Genomic DNA, 27,951 nt, shown 5'->3' on the forward strand with positions numbered 1-27,951 from the left:
AGCTCCTTATCTTAATAACCGTCTTATCGAGTACCGACTTCACCCGGGTGCCAAGTATTTCGGTCATCTGGACGATGGACCTCGCTTAGATGTTTCTCCGTTGCAAATCTTTTTACGCTTTGCTGTTATGAAACCCGGATTAGTGGCCAAGATTCGTATTAAACTCTTGGATCACGCGGACGTGGCCAGCGTCTCTGGTTCTATCTATGCTCGCCCTTGCTGTCTCACCTATGCAATCCCGCTTATTGTTCCCGGCAAGGCGACGATGGTGGATGAGGATGGGTTCATTGAGCCGAAGAGGACACTTGTGGCTGTTCCACCGCACGCCTCTCTGGTCATTGGAGCTGATAATCTGCTTATCAACCATGACCACTCTGTTGTTGAACATGCCATCACTTTCTTCACTCCGGCCAAGGATGGACCGCCCACTACTCAGGTTATGGACCTGCGAACAGAGTCCTGGCTTAAGGCTGGATATGCGCCCCTCCAAGTTGAGGTCAAATGGATTCCCCGTGAATGTGATTATCTAAAAGCTTTGGCCGTTGCTCGGCTGAGGGCCGAGGGGGTAAACGTGGCTGCTATTTAAGGTGTTATTTAAGGTTTCCCATGTAAAAATAAATTATGTGTCCGAAACGTTTCCGTGTTACATAGGTTAATAGTATATGATCAGTCAATAGACTTTTGTGTCAGGAAAGTTGCATATGCAATGGAAGTAAGGGTCTGATTCTATAAAAGAATCAGAAGTAATTTGTGCTTCGCTAAAGCTTCATTTTATTTGTTGTTTAAATATTTCTGTTTAGCAGGGCATTTTTTAATGTTTGGAGGGCTTTGAAACTTGACTTTTAACGTTTTTGGCTGGAGACTTTCCTGAAGTAGAATTGGTTAGAGTTGGTTGAGATGTTTGAGTTCAAATTAATTTTTACCCGTTCATATTTACTTCCTTTGTTTCTGAACGAGATAATTCATATCTCGTCGCTCTCTCTAATTTTACGGGTAGCTACATTGCCGCGGTTTTTCTTGTTACATTGATTTCTGCATTCTGGTCTAGATGAGGTTATTTAGCAGATTAGAACAATACGAGTCGACACTTTGAGTTGTTTTGTGATCATATTTAGAGGAATCCCTGGAATGCAAATTCAGTTGTGTTTGCTCTTTTATAATCTTTTCAATCTTATTTATGATATGTAACATATGTTCATGGTTTTGCCTCTGATTACATATTCATATGTAATACTTATGAGCTCTAAATTCAATGTTTATGTCGAATGATTTTGCAAACAAATTTATGTTTGATGAAGAGCTAGAGCACGAGCATAAAATGCAGAAGAACGTCCCAACTCCTTATTTTTTGCTTCTCGTCACTCCACATTTCATTTCATTTTATCTATACTATATATAAAAGCACGGATGGGGGGACATGCAAATTTACCGAACAACCCTTATTAATTTATCACTAAATAGAGGTTTTATAGTCATTTGATTATTTTATTAAAAACTAAAGATATATTATCATTAGAGTTTTAATTAGAATAGAATTGTATTATGCAAATTTGATCCTCCAATTCCTATTCGTACATGACTCTATAAATTAGAATGTTAGATATTGTAGCTTCTGGGTTCTCCAATTCCTTGGGTTCTCCAATTCCTATTCGTACATGACTATAAATTAGAATGTTAGATATTGTAGCTTCTGGGTTCTCCAATTCCTATTCATACATGACTCTATGAATTAGAATGTTAGATTTTAAATGACTCTTTTTCATGGCTAAATTTATATATTTATTCAACTATGAACTAGAATTCGTTAGATATCTTTGTCAAACTAATTCATTTTAGTATATAGTTTGCTCATTTAATTCTTGATCATATGATTAGTTATTTAAAATAAAGAAATAAAATTATTGATATTAAAATTGACAATTTTAATAGCCAAAAAATACCAATTACTATTAATGATAAAAAGCAAGACTGGTTGTAAATTAGAAATTTTGTATATAATTATTAAAGATATATTATAATTAGAATTATAATTATATATAGTTTATTTATTTATTTAATTTTAAAGTAGATTCTAATTTGAATTTAATTTTTAAAAGTCTAAAATTTAAGTTATTCAACTATTAGATAAACTATAATTAATTTGGCATTGATTGTTATTTTGAAATATTTATAACAGATTTAATTGATATAATGTTGCACTTACTACAACTTTAGTTATTAGTATAATTAGCAATATATAATGTGTAGTCTTAATCCAACTCATAAAGATATTTCCTAATCCAACAAAAGTTCTATCTAATTTAATATTAATTATACATAAAATATATTGGGATAGTTATAATAAATTATAAATAAATATTGTTAACGTCAATTAATTTTAAAAATTAATAATTTATTTATAATGAAAATTTGAACTAATTGATTATTGATTAAAATTGTTATAAATTTAACTAATATATTCACGAGTGACGTTACGAGTGACGTGCGTAGCACGTAACACAAAACTAGTCTGTTTAAAAAGCGTGACTAAATTAAAAAAGCGTGTAAATTTAGTAAATTTTTATGATATTTCCCTATTATACATTTATTAAATAATATAAATTCTGAATATTACTACTTTATATAATGCATTTTGTCAACATTTATAACTACTAAAATTTTATTTTAAGCGAAAATTAGTTTCATTTTTTTCTACTAATATAAATTGAAGGTAAAATCGTAAATGATATCTAAATTAATATTTATATGTATTAATTTATGTATACTCTATAATATATATATCATTGTTAAAATAATATAATTTTTGATGAATATATATACATGATAAATAGAAGAGTTAATCATAAATTTATGCGGAAATTCTAATAACTTGTGATATATTAATGTAATTGTTATAAAATACACATATATAAAATAATTTATTGCATAAGTTATTGCCTCCATTATTTGTGATAAATTGACCACAAAGTTAAAATATGTAATAATTGACCATTACAATTTACTTGCTAGTTGATGGGGGCATATTGCTACTTATGCCGAAAAACAACTATTAATCTTTGTCAAATCCGCAAACCGATTGAATCTGTTTTAAGATCAAAGGATATTTTTAGGGTTTAGGAAAGTTTAGGATTGAGTTAGAGTTGAGTTTTTCCTTATTTTTGGAGTTTGGGGGCGAAAAGAGAAGAGAAATAAAATATTAAATTGTCATGGACCGATTTATAAAAATCACTACTGATGATCGTCAAGTTTGTTTGCAATTCTTTCTGGTGATGTTTTAGCAGGGAAGTCCTTTTTTTTAATTTTTATTCAAATCTAACGGTTAAATGGGAAAAATTGCAGTTTTACTGGACTACCTCAAACTCAAAAAAAATCAACTTTTATAAGAAGGTATGAATGGCTAATCGCCCTAATTGAAATCTAACTCGAAAGCAATTAATCCATTTTTAAACTTCAAACAACATGACATTATCATAAATATACTATTCATATAACATCAATTTCAATTCAAGATACTTACAGAATGCAGTCCAAAACAATGATCTAATTATTTTATGAAATGTATTCACATTTTACCTCAATATGTCAAGTATCATATAACCTTTCAATTCTGATTGAAACCCTTAATCACATTCTCATACAGTAATTGATATATTATACACATATAATTCAAATATCAATTACCATGAATACAACACATGTCATATTGAAAATTCGACGGATCACACATCACACGACGAAATCTTACATCACGAAGGTGCGACGTATTATATCTTCAAAATATTAGACTCTAAGATAACATTGGAAGATCTTTTTAGTCAATTACGAACTTCCTTGATGTCAATAGATTTTGCCATCATTGAAGAGAAGAAGTGTGCGTAAACTTTAACTCTTGCCTTTATAATTAGTCATCAAAGTGTGCTTATCTTGAACCACGCAAGCCGCTCTAATTGTTTTTTTTTTCGGAAAAAACGGTGGCGTCGATGTTAGCTTTATTCTACAAATTATAAATTTTAGAAAAAAAAATACGCCATTTACTATCATTTAAAATTTATTAATAAAAATATTGCAAAATTCTTGACCAAAGTATTTATTTACAAAAACAATCCATTTTAAAACACCAAAATATTAACAACAAAAATACAACCCTAGTGTCCGATGATCAGTCGAAAAGATCTAGTCGAAGAAATTTACGGTCAACATGTGATTAACATGTGGTATGTTCACTGTTGACTGTATCATATGAGTGTTTTATAAGTGTTTTTTAGTGGTTTTCTGGTGTATGTTTATTATTTATTTTTGTATATATTTGATTTTATTGGCTGTTATTTGATTTGTTTTATTTTTGGTTTATTTGCTATGTTTTCAATCAAGTGTTTCTATAATTTTTTTTCCAATATCTCGAGAAATTAATGTTTCATGCTCGAATTAAAGAATTCGGAATGAATCCAATCTCCTCAAGTAGGATTCAAACCTACGACCAGTCAGTTAACAGCGGACAAAAACTTTTTAATCTTTTTTCCAAATAATTTTGAAAAAATAATCCCTAAATTGTAATGTATCTTTGAAATTTTAATTTTAACAATTTAATATATGAATTGAATTTTTTATAATTAAAAAGACTTGAAGATTTTTAATGCAAAATTTCTAATAAAAAAACTGAAATATTGTCTTGGCGTTCACATTAAAAAATTTAACAAAAAATTAAATTTAAATTTCTGAATATTTTTAAAAAATTATTTTAAATTATTAAAATAATAGAAAAACTAAAATTCATAATTGGTTTTCTCAATTACCATAAAAAAAAAAAAGACATCTCCTCCCCTCACTCCATTTTTAACCTGGTCATCTCCTCACTTCATTTGTAGCCCTAAAAATACAATTCTTTCATCCTCCCAATAAATTGCTCGAACCAATAATCGCTCACTCGAAACTAAGGTAAGCCCTACTCTTCTTTTTTTTTGTTTCTTCTTTTCCCATCGCAGAATCGTTTACATCTTAAAAAAATGGGATCGTAAATTTGCCCATGGTTTCGTGATTGTAAATTTTTAAGAGCTGACTGTTTTTAAAGGTTTATCAAGAGAATACATGATTCAAAGCTGTCAAATTGATATTTTCAATGAATTTTATAATTGTTCTGTCGTTAAATTATTGTCTATCGCTTGATCGAATTAGTAGTTTGGATTCAGTTGGTGCATATATATATATATATATGTTCTCAAGTGTAAGATTTGATAAGTTAAAAGATTAAATTACGGAGTGTTCGAAGGAGGTTGTTGAAGATATTGCAAATAAGAAAGCTGCATGTGCTGTCTTTAGTTAGGCCTGGTTCAATATGCTATTGAGAGAAGGAGATGTGATAAGGTGAGAAAGAACATGTGAGAAATTTGTAGATGAATACAGGAGGACGAGGTAGTTAGAAAGCAAATGTACGTACCCTGGATGTAGGCAGGGGCGGACCTAGAAAGAGCTTGCCCACCTTATTATTTTGAATCTTTTAAAAAGTATGAATATAGAATTTAACAGTGTAATCTTTCCGCCTTAAAATTTATATTTTATCAATCTTGTCCATTTTATAGGCTTTCGGTACAATGTTACCCACCTTATGAAAACTTTTTGGGTCTGCCACAGGAAGTAGGGCGGGTGGGTAGTCGGAGTCTTATGTTCGTCATTTTTGTTTAGGCTATTTTTTTCTTCTTCTGAAGCCTGTTTCAATTATGTTCTGTTAATTGATGTCGTCATGTGGGAACCTCAATCGTACAATCATTATTAATTTGGTGTATGGCATTATCGTAATTCTGTCATGTGTGTGAATTTCGTGTTTCTTGGGACTATTTTAATGGAAATTGGGTCAACAGATAAAACTCCCTGTTATGATGTTAAGTCTATCGCTGTTATGATGTTAAGTCTATCGTTGTTCGGCTAAATTCATTTGTTTGAGCCTCAGAAATTGCATTTTATTGTAATTAAATTATTCTTATTTTCTTCAAATCTCTTACAGAACATACAGTTAAATGGGTGGAGGAGGAGTAATCCACCGGCTTTTGAGAAGGAAGCTTCAGTCGCACTCAGCTGTAAGAACTATCCCTCTCTTCACATTGCCTTGTTGTATATATACGTGCTTTTTCAGAAGCACATTTTGTCATATCTTTTCATCTTAGGAAGATCATATGGGACGGATTATTTCGTCTGCCCTGTGTTTGCTTGTGATGTTTTCTTAATATTATTATTGATGCTGACTCTGGCATGCACCTTCTTAGATTGCTTTTAGGTTGCAGAATATCACTCGTTAATAGTTTATCATTTTCCTTTGCAGGCCTCTCCTTTTTTACCTATCTTCGCTTCGAAGAAAGTTCACGATGATGCTGGATCTGTCGGTTCAAAGTCTTTTAAGACATTTGCACTCATCGGGGCTGGTCTTTCAGGGTTTCTGAGTTTTGCAACCATAGCTTCAGCTGATGAGGCAGAACATGGCTTAGAGTGTCCAAGCTATCCCTGGCCTCACAAAGGCATTTTGAGTTCATATGATCATGCTTCGTAAGTATGCTTTTTCCGTCTTTTTCCAAATTTGTGCATATGCAATCTCACAACGCCACTCAATTTAAAATTCTCCAATGGTTATGGATCCCGTCGAGTCTCATATTACTTGTGTTCTTATGATGCCAACCTTTGCTATCTTTTGACTTCTTGTAGTCTCTCTAATGAGAACCACAATATGGAACTGCTAGTCTAGATGTTCTCTAAAGAATCTACGAGGTTGGTCTAATAGACTCAGATAATCTATCAGCTCCGCATTTGTATATGATTATGCTATCATTAGCTGAACAAAAGCCCGTGACATTTTTTTTTCTTTCCTTTCCTCGTTTTCTATATGCTGTCTGGTGATAGTTAAGTATCCTTTAAAATAGATTTTTTAAGGCCATTTTCAAATAATGTTTATTATTATCGATCTTTTAGAAGAAGTTGTATGCTTTATTTAAATAATGCAGTTTCTCTGTTGTAGTTAATAAATAGTTTTCATTCACAGGATCCGCCGTGGTCACCAAGTTTACCAGGAAGTGTGTGCATCTTGTCACTCTATGTCCCTGATATCATACCGTGATTTAGTGGGTGTTGCGTATACAGAAGAGGAGGTGAAAGCTATGGCAGCTGAGATTGAGGTAGTTGATGGGCCTAATGATGAGGGTGAGATGTTTACCCGTCCTGGTAAACTCAGTGATCGTTTACCTCAGCCATACAGTAATGAGCAAGCTGCTAGATTTGCTAACGGAGGGGCCTATCCTCCAGATCTAAGTCTTATCACAAAAGTATTTCCTACCTTCTCATCTAGAATTCTCCCTAAGTTCCAATAAACATTTCCAGAAGTTCCTAATTATTTCCATTATTATTATAATTTACAGGCTCGCCACAATGGTCAAAACTATGTATTTGCTCTGTTAACTGGTTATCGTGATCCTCCTGCTGGTGTTCAGGTAATGTCTGCCCATCTCTTTCTCAAAATGCTTTTTGCAAATAATACATAATTTTTTTACATGTTTTGTAAAATAAGTAGATACTACAACTATCAATGATTGTATTTCACGAAGTGTGAGATTGAAATTTCTTGTGAAAAAGTACATTAACAGAATCGTCTTAATTCTGGAAAAAGATTCTATGCGATGCGTGATGCTATTTTTTAGCCTCTTCCATGTCCTGTTGTAGTTGGTGGACAAGTCCTTTGTGCCTTTGGAGGAACTAGGAACTGATTTTGGATAGTTATCCACAAACTCACTCATTCTAGAGTTTGGTATATATAGAATATTCGTCTCCTTTTCATCTCATGTTAAAGTGCCATTCCCCCTTATCTGCCAAGGCATGACTGCCGAACATAAAGTGATGAATCCAAGGATTTCATAACTGGATGCTGAACCCATTTCATATGACGGGTGTTGCCGGTGTATTGGGCGCAGCTCTGTTAAACTTCTCTTTCACTACAAAATTATCTATCTTGTTTCGACACCCATGCATATATATTAGGGTCAAATGTAAATTAAATCACGAATGTTAGTCTGATTTGCAAATAGAACATTTAACTTTAAAATTTGGCAAAATCAATCATCAACGTTTATACTATGAAATATTGGAACACCGAGCTATTTTCTTTTGATGTGGACATCAGAATATACATTGTTCCAATCCACATCACTGATTTTCAATGAAAAATATTTTGGTATTTTGATTTGCCAGAAAATGAAATTGGCGACTGATTTTGCCAATTTATTAAAGTTAGTGTTTTAATTGCAAAACACGCTAAGATTCATGAATTTTTTTTTGTAATTAACCCTATGCTCAATTAATATATATTGTTGTTTACTGTAGATCAGAGATGGGTTGCATTATAATCCATACTTCCCTGGAGGAGCTATTGCCATGCCTAAAATGTTGAACGATGGTGCTGTCGAGTATGAAGATGGTGTCCCTGCAACTGAAGCACAGGTTTGTTTGCTATCTATATACAAACTATGTATTGCTCGTGTTAGATGAGGCGCATAGCTGCAAGTGTTGGAACTTACTTGTTCCTGATGCAGATGGGAAAAGATGTTGTGTCATTTTTATCATGGGCGGCAGAACCAGAAATGGAAGAAAGGAAATTGGTAAATCTTACTTCAAATCGTGTTTGCGTTGCCTCATTTTATTGTTTTTAAGTCTATTATACATGTTATGATATATGTGTTATGATGCAGATGGGTTTTAAGTGGATCTTTGTACTCTCATTGGCATTGCTTCAAGCCGGATATTACCGGCGCATGAGGTGGTCAGTGCTCAAGTCGCGAAAGCTTATCGTTGACGTAGTCAACTAGAAGATTCAAATTGTTTTCAGACTCAGAATTGGCAAATAATTATTCAGATAAGTTGGCTTATGATATGGAAAATTGGTGGACATATTGTAATGGTGATGGAGTGATCTGAAGAGTCCTTTTTGTTCTTTTTTTGTTGAATTAAGGAAGAAAATAAGCTACTCCATATACGCAGTACATTGTCGTTTTGCTCGCAAAAAAATTTCAGTTAGATATTTTTTTCTATTTTTAAAATCTGAAGTGATATATTCATCTGCTTCGATTGCGAATATGCTATTGCTCAACAATTTATGCAAAGCTGATAAAATTATGTATTGAATGGTACTTGCACTTCGCAGAAGTGCTTTCTGTAGTGGCATAATATGATCAATGAATAAAGGGCCACTGAGGTTCTTAAATTTGTGTATGAGAATCAATTAACTCACATTTGACATTTTTAATCAATTAAGAATATTTTTAAGTAATGTAATGGTTATTGCAATTCTTTAATTTGTACATTGGAAACAATTAATATGTAACAAAAATCTATATAACAAAGAAGTTAAGAGATTGCGATGATTCAATCTTATAATTTTTTGACCTAAAAACTAAAGGCTAATCACCTCAAAAACTACCGACCTTTCATTTTTTTTTCAATAACACCCTGACCTTGCAATTTCGTCAATTGCACCCTATTTTGTGTTTTTATGTTTCAATAGCACCCTAAAGTATTAAATTGAACTCTTTTTGTTTGGATAAAATTCAAAACAAATTTTTCATATTTTTAAAAAACTCTAAATGTGAAATGATGTTTTAAATTATACATATAAACCCTCTTCTCTATAACAAAAAATATATAAATAAATAAATTAAATAAAAAATCACCGCCTCCTTTCGGACCTGTCGCCGCTTTCCGTCACCCCGTCCGTTTAAATTCCGTCACCGGTCTTCCATGGAAGACGAGCACCGGTCTTCCATGGAAGACCAAATCTGCTGGTCTTCCCGGGGAAGACCAGATCTGCTGATCTTTCCCATGGAAGACCAGCAGATCTGCAGGTCTTCCATGGGGAAGACCAGCTCGTCTTCCCCATGGAAGACGAGCAGATCTCGTCGTCCATAGGGAAGACGGCAGGTCTTCCCCATGGAAGACCAGCAACAGATTCGCTGGTCTTCCATGGGGAAGACCAGCTCGTCTTCCCCATGGAAGACGAACAAATCTCGTCTTCCATGGGGAAGACGATCTGGTCTTCCCCAAGGAAGACCAGATCTGCTGGTCTTCCATTGAAGACCAGCAGATCTGGTCTTCCATGGAAGACGAGCTGGTCGTCTTCCATGGAAGACGACCAGCTCGTCTCCGGTAGAGACCGGAGAGCGGCGGGTGGCGCCCGGCGGCCGGCGGGGATGGCGGATTTCGTTTTAAATATTTATTTATTAAATAATTAATTATATATGTATTTAATTAATTTTTTTATTTAGGATTTATTTGAAAGTTTTTTAAGTTAAGGAACTTATTAGAATTTGTCCAAGTGAAAAAAGGTATAAAATGATCCTTAAATTTGTTTGTTTTATAAAATGTAATCCTTATAATAGTAAAATCATCTATTTTTTTTAAATTAGGGTGCTATTGAAACGTAAAAATACGAAATAGGGTGCAATTGACGAAATTGTAAGGTCAGGGTGTTATTGAAAAAGAAATGAAAGGTCGGTAGTTTTTAAGGTGATTAGCCAAAATTAAAACTCTAAAAGTCTTATCTATTATTGAAAACATTTATTGTTAGGCTAATCTATATAACTAGTACAAAGATGAACCCAAAAGACTGTTCATTAAGGGTTCACTTTACTAAAAAACCAAGGCTTTTGAAATAATAACAAACTAACCACTATAGACAGAATAATTCTGGTGTCCATTTTGGTATCTTCCTTATAGTTTTCTATTTAATGCCCAACACTTCCTTACTTTATTACCAAAACACCAACCATTACTAAATATCAAAAGCCAATTTTGGTAATTTAATTACAAAAAAACCATCCGAGTTGCATATTTATGCACACAGATGGGGTCCACTCTTCTTTTTATAATCTATTTTTAAAATAATAATTTTATCTATATATGTGAAATATAATAAAAATACAATCCTTTAAGTCCTAATTACTTCCTACATTAGTCCAAATCTAAAACTAATCACATTTTCACAAAAAATATTAATTTAATATTAATTTTAATGATAACAATAGTAAATTATAAATTTCAGCAAAAAAATTAAAATATTTTTTAAAGTAAAATATTATCAATTTTTTTTTAAAAAAAGTTCATTAAAATATACTATACATATTTTTATTAGTTTTACTATTAAATTTAAAAATGCATATTTATTCTATTATATATTCTGTTGTATATTCTGTTGTATATTTATATTTTATAATATTTTATATATATAGTAAGTTATGCTTACATAAAAAAATTATTTATATTTGAATCTAAAAAATTATCAATTTTTCATTTATTTGTCTCGATATATATTTTTTGAAAAACTAAATAGCCATATTTAATATAACTTATAATTATCTGATATACCATTATATAGTGCTTAATTAATAGTATAATATATTATCCATATTTTATTCAAAAAATTTATGCTGTCATGTCAGATAAAATATTAAGATTTACATAATCAAACATATAATTTGTATATTAAAATAACAATTTTTTTCTAAACCGTCAATATTTATATAATTTAAATTACTGAGTTCCAATTCATATTTTATCTTTAATTTAATCAATTCCGAAGCGAAGCGAGGGTTTTACACTAGTTAAAAATAAAGCTGAATCAATGAGAACTTTGAATACGTTCATTGTACATAGGTTGTCCTCATGTCTTTAATTGGTCTAAAAACATTTTATGGGTACCAAACTATAGATTATTTATAATATTTTATTAATTTATTTATTTTCATTACACCATGAAGTTACTTATTCATTTTAGAGAAAATTTTGCTTACGCGATAGCATGAAGTTATTTGATAATTCAATTTTACCACGTATGAATAAAAAATATTTACTTTTGGAAAAAACAACACATGGATATATTGATACAAAAATGTCCAAATGATCATATATCAAAAAAATGACATAAAGGTTCGTAACTTTTGATTGTCCTTTAACATGTTTGTGAATTTCCACCTGAATAAATAAATGAGACTTATCTCGATAACAAAATAACAAACGAAATATTGGTGACCGTAATAAAAAAGTTTATCATGTCACCACAAATTTTTTTTTTAGAGAGAAAGAGGATTTTTGCCCATTTTCTCTGTTTTTTTTTAATGATGAGAACTCAAGAACTCATTCCACAGCCGAAACTTAATATCATTACTAAATTTCGGGATGTAAACCGCCCGCAAACCCACATAGCTGATAAATTCGGGTTATAATGGACATCAACCTAATTCCAACCACTCTATTTTTAAAAAGGGCACATCCGTGGTTTAAACCTACTATTTTGGAACCTTGGCGTCCATATGATTGAACTTTAGACCACTTAAACTATTTTTGTCTTTTTTTTCTTATTTCTTTATATTTTATTTAAGATTAATTCTTTTTAAAAAAACCTCACCTTTAACCTCCTATTTAGTTACATTCTCACCTTGCAAAATCTCCGATTTCACCCAAATTTTCAATTTCTGTTTTTTAATTGTACACTCAAAAAACTAAATTGACCTATTTTTTGAAGATTAGTCTTTATTTAAAAGCTTAATGTCTGAAAAAATTTCGACCTTTCATTCCTTTTTCAACCATACACTAAAATCAGTTAATTTTATTCAATTTTGCATTTTTTTCATTTCAATTGTGCTCTAAAATATAAAATTGACTTTTTTTATTTGGTAAAAATTCAAAAAAAATCTAAATTGGCCCTTTTTGCATTAAATTAATTTTTTTATATTAAATTGACCATTTTTGAAGAATTTTTTTGAATTTTTGTCAAATAAATAAAAGTCGATTTTATGCTTTAGGATATAATTGAAATGAAAAAATGCTAGAATAAAATTTTTTGGCAAATTTTCAACATCATGATAGGACTAAAAAAGGGATGAAAGGCCGGTTTTTTTTAGGCATAAGCCTTATTTAAACGTTATTTTCTTATGAGGACTTGGTTTAAGTCTTAGTAGAGTCAAATTGTTTGTGCTGCCAGAAATTAAGGTAAGCTGCTGTGTTCATTTTTGTTCCAGTTTACTCTTATTGCTACCATCATGTCTTTACCCATACTTTTATTCCCATTTGTGATTCTAATTTATGTAAGAGCTGACTCTTTTTTAAGCTTTATCAACTGAATACATCTTTTGTTTTTATTTTTTGTCATAGAATTGTAAAATTTAGGTCATTGTTGGAACCTTTGCTAGATTGATGAATTTATAGTCGAATAAATTTGATCGCGGGATTTCCATTAGCTTTGAGATGATTGATGTGGCAATGTAGTTTCGTCGTATGATTTTTCATGGTAGATTGGTACTGAGAGAATGAATACATTTATTGCCTTAAATAATTGATTATTTTGTAGATAGTTCACTTTATCAATTGTGTCAGAATTATGCAACAACACGTGGCTGTGGCTGTATATTACAATGTCCACGTTAGTGTTTTTCTAGTTCGATGTACCAATTTGCCAAGTTTCAAAGTTCGTGTTATTATTGCTAATCAGGGTAACATTCGTGCATTAATTTGCAATTAACCCTGTCTTTTAATACATTGTTCTAAAAATTATTAAGATAATTTGAGATGAATAATGGTCTAAATGAGTGTTGTTTTTCCTATTTCATTACATTTGCATAAGACTATGTCTTTGGTACTTCATTCTCGTCCTTTTTGCGTTTGCAGGTAAAAGGCGGCGGCAGCAGCAACACCAAAAAAGGAAACATTAATAGCCATTGTTGAGTCTAGTTTAAGGTATCTTTAAGCTCTAATTGTTGGTTACATATATTATATTCTTATATGAAATTGTTTATTGTTGCAACTGCAAGTGTTTTGTTTGTGTTTGTGATGCTACGTAGTTTCGGAGGAACTGGGATGTTATATTGGCGACATTTAATATAAGCTGAAATATTACAGAAATTTTGTTACAAAATAATACAACTATTTTTCACATAAATTAATAGTAAATAATGAACTAATGATGATAGCCAATTGAGGAGGACATGTAAAGAACTAGTGTTTTATCTATTCATTTTGTTTATTTGTTTCTTGTTATGTAGATGTTACTGGTACTATAACCATTGCAGCTGGATAATTAAGTTATCATGTGTTGTCTATAATGGACAAGAAAAGATTTTGATTTGATATTGATTTCCGCAATGCACTCTGCAGATTATTATGTTATTGAGTATGAGATAACGAGTGTTTTTGGATTTATGCACGGGCTGCTATTCAAGAACTTGAGTACATTTAAAACCATGGGCAAGAAGCGAGGCGCCAAAATGTCACCACAAATTTCAACTCGATCATCTCATACACCAATTACATTAAGACAAGAAACAACTGGCAGAATACAAATCCAAGGCACTAAAAATGTTCGTGATCCAAAATTCCTGAGACTCGAGCACTTGAAAAATATAGCAGTATGGGCCAGCAGGGAACCTTCAATCCCCTCCCTACTGTCCGCCACCTATGGACGCCAATATGCTGCTGCTGCCGAGGCACTGGGAATCCCTCCCGATACTTCTTTAATTCAATGCGAGAGGTATGTCTGTCTACTTCCGTTTGTGTTTATCACCCTTGGATTTGCTACCATATCATTTCTATTCTTGACTTGTTGCCTTAATAAATTTTTGACTGTATTACGTGCTTGTTGGTTTCGTATCTAGAGATATGATTTTTAGCTCCTTTGTTGTTTCATGAAATTCTGTATTCTCATAATTGGTTGAATTGCTTAAGCCTGATTCAATATGTATCCACTATTTTGCAGATGTGAGACAATTCTTGAGCCTGGTTTTAACTGCGCAATACGAATTGAGACGACTCGTGCAAAGTCGAGGAGTAGACGTAAGAAACCTAGTTGCAAGAATAATGTGGTTTACAAGTGCCACTTCTGTTCACACCAGAATCTGATGAGAGGAACTCCAAAAGGTTATATGAAAAATATAGTTTCATCTAAGAGAAACCAGAAGTCACAGGAAGAGTTAGAACCTTCCAAGTCGATTCCTGCAAACTCTATCAGCTCAGAGAATCTCGAGGAATCAGCAATCAAGATCGAGATGGCTAAGATTGATGAGATTGCTTTGCCACCAGTGTCAGGAGATATCTCTATCGTACATAGTCCTACAACTCCATTAATGAAAAATGGGCCTAGTTTACTAGATGCAAACAGGAGAAAGAGAAATAGATCGGGATCTAAAAAGTCCGAGGAATTCGAAGATAGCAAGGCTGCAAAAGACGGTGAAGGAACTGCTAATGCATCAAGTAAAAGGAAACGAAAATCTTGGGCGAGCTTGAAAGAAATGGCCGAGAGTAATCAGCAGGATAGCCCTGGAAATATTGCTAATTTGACAATCCCTTTTTTCATGTGAGTTGGCCAATGTTAATAAACATTTTGTATCCGATTCCATGTCAAATCAAAGTTAAATGCATATAAGATCATTATTTATGAAAACTAGGGCAAAGAATATTTCTTATTTCTGGTTATATTTTGTATCCCAGGAGGATTCATATTGTTTATTGATGCCAGTTCTAGCACTGTTGTTAGAATTGTATCTCCTGTAGAACCAGAATAAATCCATTTTCTTTAGTTGATTAACGGAAAAAATAGACGATGACATCGTTTAATTTTACAACAAAAGTGAGGCGATTGCGAATTATTATTCTGTATTTGAGGTGTGTCAGAGTAATTTGTTGTATACTTATTTATAAAAGAATATATAACAAAAATCACTAGCATGTCTTTTTCAAAATCCGGATTGCTTAACATTGTATTTTTTTCCCCGAAAAGTAGCTTTTATTTTTGTTTGATTTATTTTTTTATTATACTTTATAGAAAATTAGGTGTATGGCTTCGCTAGAAAAATTTAGATAAGTTCTATTTCTCTAATTAAATTGATACAATTACAATTACATCTTAAATTTAATTAGCTTAGTAAGTTATAAAAAATATTATTACGTTCAATATTCATTTAATTAAAAACAAAATGTAGCTTTTTGGAAATTTTGTAAGTAAATCAAGTGAAGTTATTATTTATTATTATGTACATTGATTTTCTAGATAATTGACTTTTTGAAAAATACATTTTTTAAAAGTTATACAATATTAACCTTAATCGTGTCAACAAAATAGATCGACACGAATACGATCCGCCGTGTTCCACTAGTCTCGTTAAAAGAGCAGAATGTTGAATGCCAACAACTTGATAATTTTAACAGAGTTACCTAACTAGAAGTGTGGACAGTTAATGAGTTAAAATGAGAGTGTTAGAATGAAGCCATCATTTTCTCCGTGACTGGTGGGTCAAAGGCTCACTGGTCCTGCTAATTGCCAACGCCCTTTAGTTGTTTAATTTACGGAACTTAAAAAGCAGTACTAATTTTTTTTTGGTTCGCCATCCCGTTTTTAGGGCTTCGCCTGCATTGCGCACCTGGCATGATGTGTGAGTTTGCCAGCGAAAATTTTCTGCATTTATAAGACTCAAATTCGAGATATTGTTTAAGCGATACCAAACCGTTTATCACTTGAATCAAACCTCGTTACTAAAGCAATACTAATTTGACATAACGAAACCGCTAATAAAGTTATTATGGTTATATTTGACCTCGAATTCAAATTCGAGCATAGGAAAATAAGCAAAAAATAAAACATTGTTAATGGTGTGAAAAATTAAATTGAACCAAATAAAAAATAATTAATTCATTTAATTATTACAATTTTTTTAAAAGAAACTAGTTCGATATTATTTACAAAATTATAATATTATTATTGTATATTCAAGTAATTAAACATAGTGATACATTATAATTTTATTTATATTTAAATTTAAATATCTCTCACTTTTTTAATTTTTAAAAAATTAATATTTGAGTTATAGTTTATTGATTAATTTTTTTAAAATTAGTATCTATTAGGAAAATATTAAAATTTGTGGGCAACGGATTTTGCCATTTTAACTATAGAAAAGAAAGCAATCCAAATAGAAAAAATGGACCACCACCCCACCACAACCAGAACCTAAGAAGAAGACCCATTTTTCAAACTTTATAATAATTTGAAAAAGAAAAAAGTGGGTTCCACTGGGATTAGGAGAAATGATGAGTAATGGTGTTGGAATGGCCAGTTTTTGCTTCCTAAAGAACTTCACTTAGTTCCACTTTTCAGACGTGCTCACCTCTCCTTCTTCTTCTCCATTCTCATCTCTGCAACTCTTTTTCTTTATAAAAACCTTTCATTTTCAGCTTCCTACTCACTCTGTGTCGTTTATTTAGCGTTTGGGTCGTTTCATTTTCTGAGTTTTGGCCAGTGAATGAGGTTTAAAAAGTGGGAAATTTCCAAGGTTGGTCCTTTTGATTTCACTTTCACACCCAGTTTCTGTTTTTGTCTTGTTGTTTTTGGGTCAATCTTAAAATTTCTAATGGAGTTGCTAAATTTGGATTTTTTGGGTGTGTTTCTTCTCATTGAAATGTGGACAAATTTGGTAAAATTTTGTTGCTTTTTTAGGAATTTGTTGAATGTAACTTTTGGGACATGCTTATTAATTGGTTTGGTTTGGTAACATTTGGATTCTTGGTGAAGATTCTGTGACAATTGGTTTACTTAGAAGTTTTGAGGTTGGTAGGAAATTTTAATTTTTTACTCTATTTATCTGTTTAATGTTGCTTTTTTGAGTGGTTGCTGAAGCTAAATCTTGACTGGAATAAATATGTTTTTTGCTTTCTTTTTTAGTTGTAACTTGTCTGGAAAGAATGTTTCTTTCTCTTTGTTGATTCTAATTCTGTAAAGTGTTTAATGTTAAATATTCTCATTGTTCATAAATGGTTTTGATTATGCCAAATTTGATTCATTTTACTAAAATATTCTTAGGATTTTAGTTGTTTTTGATGGTCTAGGAAGAAAGTATTGATCTTTTGGAGAAATTGCTCAATTAGTCTGCAATAGATGATGAACACTTCACTTTCGACTTTCCGGGCTATGTGTCGGATTGTGACTGCTTGTTTGTTGGCTTGTGTTCTAATTTGTTTCATTCTTGCAGGATAAGAATCTGTGAATTCGAGTATTGTTTCTAAGGATATAATGGCTGCAGCTACTGCCTCTAGGGAGGCATCAAATTACGATGAGGTTTCTATGCAGCAGAGTTTGCTCTTTTCCGATAGTCTCAAGGTACTTTTGCTTGCCTTTATTTGTTGGTTCCTCGTATGCGAGAAAATTGCATCTTAAAATTCGTGATAAAAGTTTGGTATATATTCAATGTGTGCATATTTTCTGGTAATTCTTCAAATTTTACCTATACTAGAACAACCTGCTTCAGGAAAAACCTTACCTCGGACTATGTTATTATAGGAGTGCATAACAATAGAACTGCTTGTGAGCTATTTTGATTCATCTAACAGAATATTCAAGTTTGACTTCACTATAAAATATGCTAAGTATCGGTCAGGCAGTGCATCCTTCTAGTGTATGGATACTTTTAATTTAGAATATCGCCATAAATGTTTGTGTCTTGCACTAGGTCTGCATAGTTATTCGGGGCATCATTGTTAAGTAACTTTAGTTGCATCTAAAAACTCTCAGGATCTGAAGAATCTGAGAACACAGTTGTATTCAGCAGCTGAGTATTTTGAACTATCCTACACCAACGATGACCAAAAACAGATGTGAGTGCTTCGACCAGTATTTTACATGAACGATATTTTTGAGAGTGGTATCTGATGTTTTCTCTATATCCTTTTTGACACTTGCTAAGTAACTAACTGAATCTGTGGATAATGCAGGGTAGTGGAGACATTGAAAGATTACGCAATAAAAGCTCTAGTGAATACTGTGGACCATTTGGGTTCCGTCACATATAAGGTTAATGATCTCTTGGATGAGAAGGTTGACGAAGTTTCTGGAACAAAATTCCGTGTATCTTGCATTGAACAGGTGTGTTTTGAATTATTTAGTAAAATGTTGACTGACTGACTGAGTCTGAAAAACTTAATCTAGCTTGCTGCGTTTTGGTTCCAAGCTGCTGAGCCTGTATGCATTTTGGTGGAAAATTAATTTTTGTAAGACGTCATGCATGATAGTCAGAACAACACTAATTTTCAGTTCGTGTAGTATTATAAATAATTCTAGAGACTATAATTTGTACTGGGGTTAATGCGTCTTACTGAAGGATTGTCATTTTCATTGGGTATTGAATCTTTTCATTTTTTGGTTTATCAGAGACTAAAAACATGTCAAGAATATATTGATCATGAAGGCATCACTCAACAGTCACTGGTGATAAATACACCAAAATACCACAAGCGCTACATCTTGCCAGGCAATGATGCTTCTCATTTTTTTTTCTCATTTTTACTGTTATTACGATTTTTACCAAATTCGAAATTTGCTTTTTCTTCTGCAATATAAAAGCTTGAATATTTATGTCGTGTTAACTCGTGTTCAGTTGGGGAGACGATGCATGGAGCAATTTGCACCAAATCAAAGTACTTAGGGTGCAGTCTAGACGATGAAGATGATTGGCATCAGTTCCGGAATGGTATAAAATTTATCTTGGTTTGTATAATATCTGGTGTGTGTTGGGAAGTATTGTATAATAACTGTATCATTTATCTCATTTCTTACCAAAGCTGTTCGAGCTACAATTACGGAACCTACAACAGCTCCTGTCAGGTGAGCACTGTCGTGTTCTTGCACTTACCAAAATATAAAATGGTTAGTTAGAGATGAAATTAACATTGTACTATCATGCAGAAGAGGGCGTTCCCCATCACCTTCTCCGCAACCTCCTCAGCGATCTGCAACGTTTTCGTTTACGTCTACTATGCCCAAGAAAGAATTAGGTATTCTGTTATTGATGTCGTAAAATTTCCCCCTTTTACTTTTCGTGCTCATAATTACTTAAGGGGAAAGCCATTCCAAGGCGCCAAGAGGTCCTAGTGCCTGAGGCGCAAGGCACTCGCACAGTAAAATGTATGAAACTTATACATGTATTTTTTAAATATAAAATAAAAAAAACAAGCACAATCCTAATGAACTTGAGTAAATAGAGTGTTTTTTAATTTTTTGGCATATATAGTGTGATAAAGTGAGTGAGTTATGAGAAATATTCGATGGAGGATAGGGTTTTGTTTTAATTTTCAAAAGAAAAAAGTCAAAATTCAAGTGCGTTTCAAGAGAACCTCACCTGAGAGGCGCCAGAGGCATACGCCTTTGGGAACTCGCCCGCCTCTCGGCAGATGAGGTGCCTCTTGCCTGAGGCGTGTCTTTGATAACACTGCTGCTGCCTTTCATTGACAATGCCTTATTGCAAATCAGATAAGCGATCAGTATCACCATATCGTTTTCCGCTGCTGCGTTCCGGGTCTGTGTCAAGTAGGCCAACGACACCAAACAGCAGCCAGCCAGCAACTCCAAATTCTGCTGCTGGAAGGCGACGGGTAAGCATGCTAATAATTGAGATGATATAATTATATCTGCATAAAAACGATATTGCTGCGGATCTTGTAATTATTTTGTTCTGTTTAATAATAGTAGGATAATAGTTTTGTTAGTGTAACTAAGTCTGCTGAATCTGTTGTGTATCTTCCAGTATCCTTCAGAACCTCGGAAATCGATTTCAATGCGTATTCCGGCTGAAAAGGAAAATACGAAAGACATTGAGCATCACCCCAGCAAAAGTAAACGGCTCCTCAAGGCGCTACTAAGTCGGCGTAAATCGAAGAAAGACGATATGCTTTATACCTATTTGGATGAATATTGAGGTAACCGAGATTATAGGATTCCTTGATTTTTATACCTTTACATTTCCTCTGTGCAATTACCATTATATCATATCTGTAAGTTAAACCCTCTTTTTCCCCTCCAATTATAGTAATGCATAAATCATAGTTCATTCCTCTACTGATATATTTATCTTCAGTATGTATTTTGTATATTATGAAGCCGTCTTCTTGCAATTTAAAGATCGGATCTTTTCATTCAATTCCAGTTTGAACTGTATACATTTTCAAGCTCGAGTCTAGTTCCAAAAGTATATACACATTCGAGCCTGAGTTCGACCCTGCTAAAAGACACAGGCTTGAAACTGGGCTCGTGCTTTCATTAATATAACCTGAACTCGACTCAAGTTTGACTTGATTAAATATTAGAAACAATAAAGTAATTGAAGACAACATTCATACATATCAATTTAGGAATATCATTGTTGTTATAAAATTCTATAATTGGTAGACTAGTAAAATTATAAGAGTTCCATCCTGCTCGCAAAGTATGCTTGGCTCAAGTAGATCGAGCTAGATTTGAATCAAATCGATTCATTCTCGAGCGTTTTTGGGGTCGATAGCATCCAGTTCACTTGAAAATTATGGAATTAAATTGAGATAGACCGAGCTCAGGATTTTTAACATTTCCAAGTTCTGCAGTTTCATCTGATTGCCTTCTCCAATTCTTCCCAAGTGAAAATCCTTGTTTTCTCAAGTTTGACTTTGATTGAAGAAATTTACTGTTGTAATTAGCAAGCTACCATTTTTCTTGAAGCATTTCATTTTGTAAAATTTATAAAATCATGAGTAAAAGTGAAATGAAATTTATTTTTTAAGTTATAAATTAATAAAAATAAATTAAAGTTATTAAAAATAATATTATTGAATTTTTTTTAATTTAAGTAATTGATATATTTAAACATAAATTTAAAATAATATCTAATTAATATTTATCCAAAATTATTATGACTTATTTTTAATTTAATTTTTAATTTTAATTATTTTATCTATCATAGAAAAATATTACTGATCCTTTTATCTGTATTAATAATTATGTGTTTCTTAGAAAGATTAAATAATTAATGAATGTTTGAAATCATGATATTTAATGTTGATAAAATAAAAATAAAAATATAAGAACTAAAATTTTAATAAAATTAAAGTATGAAAATGAATAAAAGAACTTATTTGGTCATACTTCTAGCTAAGGGTGTGCATTCGGTTGAGCCGAGCTAAATTGAGATTTTGCTCTTTTTTTGGAAACCGAACCGAATATTTAAAAAAATTGAATTTTCAAACTGAACCGGTCGGTTCGATTGGTTTTTTGGTTCGGTTTATATTGAAAACTGACTGAAAATTTTATATTTTTCAAACCGAACCAACCAACTAAAAATATTTTATAATATCAAACTGAGCCAAATCAAATTTGTCGGTTCGGTATTTGCACACCTCTATTTCTAGCGCAGAAAGTACACACTTAACATATTAGTGCATGAATCTAAAGATGCACTTTGCCTTTCAAGAATACTTCATTGATGAATGTAAATACGGATCGTGATCTGTTCTGGCGAATCATCGATCCGTATTTCGAACAATGAAATACAATGCTCTAATTAAAATTTGAGTGGTGATATATGGTTGGTATACAAAAAGTCTCAAATCTATTGACATGGTAGAATCTGAGTGATGAAAACATTAAACTTGACCATTTATACAACTGGTGAAGATGATTCAGTCTCTACAGAATCTGAAGGCAACCCCTCTTTGAACCATCTATAAAGCCCTCCTTCTAAGTGGAACACATTTTTGTATCCATTCAGGACCAACACATAGGCTGCTATCAGTGATCTGCAACAAGTTCTTTTTATTTTAGAAAACAGAACAAATGTTATCTGACGGTATCTGAATTTTCATTTCTTCTCCGGTGCAGTACTCAAATTTCAATTTATAACTGGAATATACACGACCTACCGTTTTATAACGATAAAATACATTCCTTAAACAAATACGGGCACGTCAGTTCCGTGGATATCTATTTAGCGGAAAAAAAAGATTTTTATTTCTATTAAGCTGTTTTTTACTAATATCTATTTACCGTTTAGGTGAAGGTAGAGTGTCATGTATCGATCACGTAACACTAATATCAGATTTTATGTGGCACATTATATTTTCATGGTGCCGCATTATATTTTCATGAGATATTTGTGTAGTAGAATCAAAAAAAAAATCTTATTTCAGGTAGACATCCACGTAACTGTCACGTCAGTCCATTTCGATGTAAATGGAGATTTGTTAATAAAATATACCTTGATTGTTGACCTTGAGGAAGATTTTGGGTTGGCTTGGTAGTACCTCCAGATGAGCAAGCCACTATGATCTTGCTGCTTTTGTCAATCTTTGATTCCACAACTGCCATCATAAACAAATAAGCATATCAGTGATTCGTTAATTTTCATCTAGATAAATCGTCATATAACCGATTCTAACTTATTAAACGAGACTCCAACAATAGTATTTTTGTTATCTCCAACATATTCCGTACTTGAATATAATAACTACAATTGAAAATGAAAATAAACTAAAATGAACAATCGTAAAAATTTAGATCATGAATGAAAATCGTCGGAAATATAGAGTACTTTTCGATCTTCGAGTCTGATTATTATCAGAAACGCAAATTAGGAGAAGGGATCATACGCTGTAGAAACTCGGGGTTCTCTTCGGTGCCTGAAAATATTCCGAAAAATGCAAAAGCAAGTCGCCTAGCAATGTCCCATGCTGTCCATTCCTTTATTAGCCTATAAATTTGCACATTTATTGCACCTGGTGGATGACCCTGCGTCCACCATTCTAATCGTTACTTTAAAAAAAAAAATTATACTATTATCATCTTAATATCAGTAAATTTTATTTTTTATAAATATAATATAATATATATTTAAATTCATACACTATCACATAATTTTAAATTAGATCGTTTCAATATTATTTATCAAGATTGAATATCTATAATTTATTTTTATATTGTAGATATAACAAGGTCTTTCTATCATGGTGTGTGCTGTTAGCGCGTCGAGTTCATATATTTTTATTTTTGTAGGAAGTAAGTACTTCAATTTTTTTCCGATCCAACTTCGCACCGTAATACCTTTTCTGATGGATGAACCTAATGTGTATAATATTATAAGGGGAAAAGGATCATTTATGACCTTTAGGTTTGGCCCAGAATCAAGTAAGCCTCAACATCCGGAAAGGTTCAAATATGCCCCCAACATTTTAAAAATTGAACAACCAGGCTCCTCTATTTTGTGAACCAAGCCCCCGACGTCTCATCTATGCGTCTAAATCGGGGCTTGATTGTTCACTTTTTAAGACGTTAAGGGCATGTTTGAACTTTTCCCGACGTTGGGGGCTTACTTGATCCTGAATTTAAAGTTTAAGCGCATGAATGATCCTTTTCCCTATTATAAGCCTAAGAATCCAATATATACAAAAGAGGTCCAATTTCTAAAAAAGTGTGATAGTGCAAAAATTCAAATAAACGTTTTGCGGATTTAAAAAAGGTAAAAGTTTAAGCACTAAAATAGAATAACTAGAAAAGTTCAGACGCTACCGATATACTTTTTCGTACTAAAATGAAGCAGACTAACCTCATTGAATTCAGCTTCAGGACGGACATCAAGAATCACAAAATTATTTTCCTTCTGAAGTCTGAGAGCTTCTTTAACATCCACACTCCTCACCTTTTTCTGCACCAGAACTTCTCTCTTTACCTTCCATTCTTCTTCCACTAATTATCCCTCAATTCAAAAACAAAATCAACTTCCAATTCAATTCAATTTTCTTTTATATTCATCCATCGAATCGAGCAGTTAAAATCAAATACCTGGCGTTTTTGCAGTTTTTGTTGCAGCATTTGAGATTCTTAGGCTCTTCGAAACTTTACGCGAATTTATTTGTCCACTAACGGATCCATTCGGTCTGATACACAGCGATAAATGTGCCGATTTCGAAGAGAAAGATGATTGAAAACTCGGATACAAGTACGAAGAAGATGAACTTGAGCTGATTGCAGCCATTTTTTTTTTATCTTAATTTGGTTAAATTAGCTCATTAATGTGAAAACTGTTTTTTTTGATATTTTTGTTAGATTTTGAGGATATAAGTGGGCCATAAAAAACATTGTGGATTTTTTTGTTATCTTAACAAAATCGTAGCTTGTGGCTCATGTTCATCAACTCGTAAGGCGTGGATTATGGATGTTTAGCTAATTTTGGTCCGCATCCCTTAATTTTTGTTTCTTTACTACTGAAGTCCTTTTATCTGAATTTGTAACTGCTAAATCCTTCCCTGTAAATGTTATAAGAATAAAGGGTCAATGCGACCCTTAAACTTGTGTCTCAAAGTCAAATAGATACATTTAAACTTTTTGGATCAATTAAATCCTGAACTTGTATTTCCGGGATCAAATTGATCACTTTAGTCAATTAGGTTCCTAAATTTGTATTTCAGAGTCAAATAAATCCACGTTTGAAGTATACATTTTGGGGTTATTTGACCTAATTTAAGAGAGTTTGGTGACCTAATTGACCGATAAGATTAAAAATGATTTAAAATGACTTATTTGACATCGAAAATACATATTTGGGATCTAATTGATCCAAAATAATTAAAATGTATTTATTTGGTCCTGGGATATAAATTTTAGAGTGGGTTGAACTTTTGTGCTATATTATTATTATATACTCCCTCCGTCCCACTTAAGAAGGGACATACCCTTTTTACACATAGATTAAGAAAATAATAATTACTCTTGACTTTTCTTATTTTACCCCTATTAATTATTGTTTTATAATTTGTGTGTAGAGTATTAGCATTAATTATAGAAAGAGAAAATGGGGGTATAAGAGAGAATTCCTTGTAAAATGGCACAAAAACCATGATTTGGCCTTCTTATGTGGGACAAAAAAAATTGAGATATGTCCCTTCTTAAACGGGACGGAGGGAGTATATAAAAAAAACAGGCTTGTCCATTTTATGGATACCTACGATGCAATTGATTTGGCAACTAAAAGCCACCAATAAAAAAGTTACACGTGGACAACACATATTTAAATTTACTTATAGATAAATTCATGACCTCTACATCACATTATAATAAGATATTAATTAAATGTAACTTGTTCGTAATTGCAAAAAAAAAAAATAGTAATTCATATCATAAATTGTTAAAATTAAAACTTTATGTCAAAATTATAACATACATTGAAATTTATTATTTATTTTACAATTATCTCTATTTATAAATAAGGTCAACATTAGAAAAATGATAGAACTATTCTCATAAATTGAGTTTCAATGTTACATGAAACACAAACCACTTGAAAAGAATACAAAATATATTTCTTAAAAAGCATCTCTTGTGCATACCTTTTTCTACATAAATTAAAGAATATATCAAATTTGCAAATTCAATCTATGAGCTAAGAGAAAAACCTTAATTTGATCACTATATATACCTATCTAATCTATTTTTGTTACGATACCGCTCGATATCCGGAACTACTGTCCCAACTTAGCGGAACTGAGCTAGGTAGAACCCGTAAGTTGACAAAGATTTTTAAAGCTACTCCGAATTCAGAACTCGAAACCGAAACCTCTAGTTAACAATCTAATTAAGTTCCATGCTTAGATGATTCCTTTTTCTCCTTATCTACTGAACCCAAGTCCAAAATTTCTTCTTTTCTTCTACTTCCCATCCTCAAAAGTCCATACAATTTTCCAAATTCTTTTACAGTATGAACACTTTCTCTACAAAACACACCTCCTTCAGCAGCTTCATCTACACTCTCTTGATGATTACCCGTCCGAACCGATCTACTCTGACTCAGCCTTTGAGTATTGGCACTATTATTATTGTTTTGCATTGCCGAAATCACCGATTTCAAAGCCCGAGTCGGGGAAGTTCGATTCGAACTCATGATCTCACCAATCTCAGCAGGGCTTAAACTTGGTCCTCCGCTTTGAAAAATCTCTTCTACTTGAGGGAAAAGCTTGTGTTCCTTGACTCCCAAGTAACTACTCGCCAAATTCTTGAACGCAGCGAAATCACATAGCGGAAAATGTATATGAACATCAATCCGCCCTGGTCTCATTACCGCTTGATCGACGATTTGATCCTTAGAATTCATCGTAAACACCATAACTCGTTCCTCTCCGGAACACGAAACGATTCCATCCATAAAATTCAATACCCCGGATAAACTTATAGACTTTGACTTCGATTTATCCGTCAATAATCGATCAAGATCCTCGATAACGATCATGGACCGACTCGTGGTTTGTAACAGAAGCGAACTTAAATCAGAATCATCACTAACCTTAGAATAATCAATATAATACACATCAAAATTGAGAAATTTAGCCATGGCTGCAATAAAACTCGACTTCCCCGTTCCGGACTCTCCGTAAAGAAGATAACTCCGTTTCCAAACACGTCCGAGTTTATGATAATACTGTTTTGATTTCAAGAAAGTTTCAAGGTCAGCTTTTACCTTGTTTTTCATTTCAAGATTCATAACCACCGTGTCCATGGTGGCCGGATGTGTAAACGGAACACATCTCCACCGTCCGTTTTCTTGATCAAGATTCATGTAGAGTTTGATCTCTTTTTTTCTTTGTTCAATCTCATCAACAATTGAAAGAATATGCTGCAAATAAGGCCTCAAAATTCTCTTCTTATCTTTTCTCCTAAGCTTCAACACCAAAGTTTTTTCAGATTTTTCATTGCTCCACCACACTCTAGCACTTAAAAAATGATCTTCAATCGGTCGATTCGCGTCGAGACGGAGTGTGATATCGTTGAACTTCGGACCCGAAACGAGGTTGGTGAAGTCGGAATCTTCCATCGCAGGCAACGAGCCGAGATAAGCGGAGACTTGACGGTAGAGTTGATTTTCTTGAAAATGTTCATTGAATTGTGGAATTTTGTAGAATTGATACACATGAAAATTGGATTCAAATGATCTTAAATATCTTGAAATAATTTGTAAAAAAGATGTTTTTGATAAGAAATATAAGAGTAAAATCACAACCATGGTATATAAAAATATAAGAAATAATTTGTTGGAGATCATTATAATCAAGAATGAATTTTTTTTATTATATGATCTTTCAAGAATGAAAATTTATAAGAGA

General features: G+C 32.4%; 5 protein-coding genes across 10 annotated transcripts; 3 read left to right on the forward strand and 2 right to left on the reverse strand.

The window, feature by feature from the left end:
- Positions 1-4,799: 4,799 nt before the first annotated feature.
- LOC126686000 (cytochrome c1-2, heme protein, mitochondrial) lies at positions 4,800-9,240 on the forward strand. The gene is made up of 8 exons (XM_050380006.2): positions 4,800-4,935; positions 5,999-6,071; positions 6,314-6,534; positions 7,025-7,304; positions 7,398-7,469; positions 8,356-8,472; positions 8,565-8,630; positions 8,721-9,240. The coding sequence occupies exons 2-8, from the start codon at positions 6,012-6,014 to the stop codon at positions 8,835-8,837; spliced, it is 933 nt and encodes a 310-aa protein (XP_050235963.1). The 5' UTR covers positions 4,800-4,935; positions 5,999-6,011; the 3' UTR covers positions 8,838-9,240.
- Positions 9,241-12,926: 3,686 nt separating this feature from the next.
- On the forward strand, positions 12,927-15,523 carry LOC126686001 (uncharacterized). Of its 2 annotated transcripts, none has more exons than XM_050380008.2 (4): positions 12,927-13,011; positions 13,687-13,755; positions 14,173-14,545; positions 14,771-15,523. In XM_050380008.2, the coding sequence occupies exons 3-4, from the start codon at positions 14,217-14,219 to the stop codon at positions 15,369-15,371; spliced, it is 930 nt and encodes a 309-aa protein (XP_050235965.1). In that variant the 5' UTR covers positions 12,927-13,011; positions 13,687-13,755; positions 14,173-14,216; the 3' UTR covers positions 15,372-15,523. The 2 variants fall into 2 exon arrangements, with proteins under 2 accessions (XP_050235965.1, XP_050235966.1); XM_050380009.2 differs by having other exon boundaries at positions 14,238-14,545.
- A 1,530-nt stretch (positions 15,524-17,053) lies between these two features.
- Positions 17,054-20,893, forward strand: LOC126685999 (protein ABIL2-like). Of its 5 annotated transcripts, none has more exons than XM_050380005.1 (10): positions 17,054-17,339; positions 18,036-18,163; positions 18,575-18,657; positions 18,775-18,925; positions 19,211-19,310; positions 19,437-19,529; positions 19,621-19,663; positions 19,748-19,833; positions 20,309-20,430; positions 20,583-20,893. In XM_050380005.1, exons 2-10 carry the CDS (start codon positions 18,077-18,079, stop codon positions 20,751-20,753), a joined length of 936 nt encoding a protein of 311 aa, XP_050235962.1. In that variant the 5' UTR covers positions 17,054-17,339; positions 18,036-18,076; the 3' UTR covers positions 20,754-20,893. The 5 variants fall into 5 exon arrangements, with proteins under 5 accessions (XP_050235962.1, XP_050235960.1, XP_055962400.1 ...); XM_050380003.2 differs by having other exon boundaries at positions 17,057-17,339; positions 19,745-19,833; XM_056106425.1 differs by lacking the exon at positions 17,054-17,339 and adding an exon at positions 17,547-17,617 and having other exon boundaries at positions 19,745-19,833.
- A 1,505-nt stretch (positions 20,894-22,398) lies between these two features.
- Positions 22,399-24,887, reverse strand: LOC126686002 (rhodanese-like domain-containing protein 14, chloroplastic). The gene is made up of 5 exons (XM_050380010.2): positions 24,641-24,887; positions 24,405-24,544; positions 23,452-23,590; positions 23,061-23,163; positions 22,399-22,602 (listed from the first exon to the last, which is right to left on the reverse strand). The coding sequence occupies exons 1-5, from the start codon at positions 24,831-24,833 to the stop codon at positions 22,464-22,466; spliced, it is 714 nt and encodes a 237-aa protein (XP_050235967.1). The 5' UTR covers positions 24,834-24,887; the 3' UTR covers positions 22,399-22,463.
- Positions 24,888-26,179: 1,292 nt separating this feature from the next.
- On the reverse strand, positions 26,180-27,925 carry LOC126685993 (AAA-ATPase At2g46620-like). Its single transcript, XM_050379997.2, has one exon. The coding sequence runs from the start codon at positions 27,888-27,890 to the stop codon at positions 26,430-26,432; it is 1,461 nt and encodes a 486-aa protein (XP_050235954.1). The 5' UTR covers positions 27,891-27,925; the 3' UTR covers positions 26,180-26,429.
- Between the last annotated feature and the right edge of the window lie 26 nt (positions 27,926-27,951).

This window comes from Mercurialis annua, linkage group LG6 (genome assembly GCF_937616625.2).
Source record: "Mercurialis annua linkage group LG6, ddMerAnnu1.2, whole genome shotgun sequence".
Lineage (NCBI taxonomy): Eukaryota > Viridiplantae > Streptophyta > Magnoliopsida > Malpighiales > Euphorbiaceae > Mercurialis > Mercurialis annua.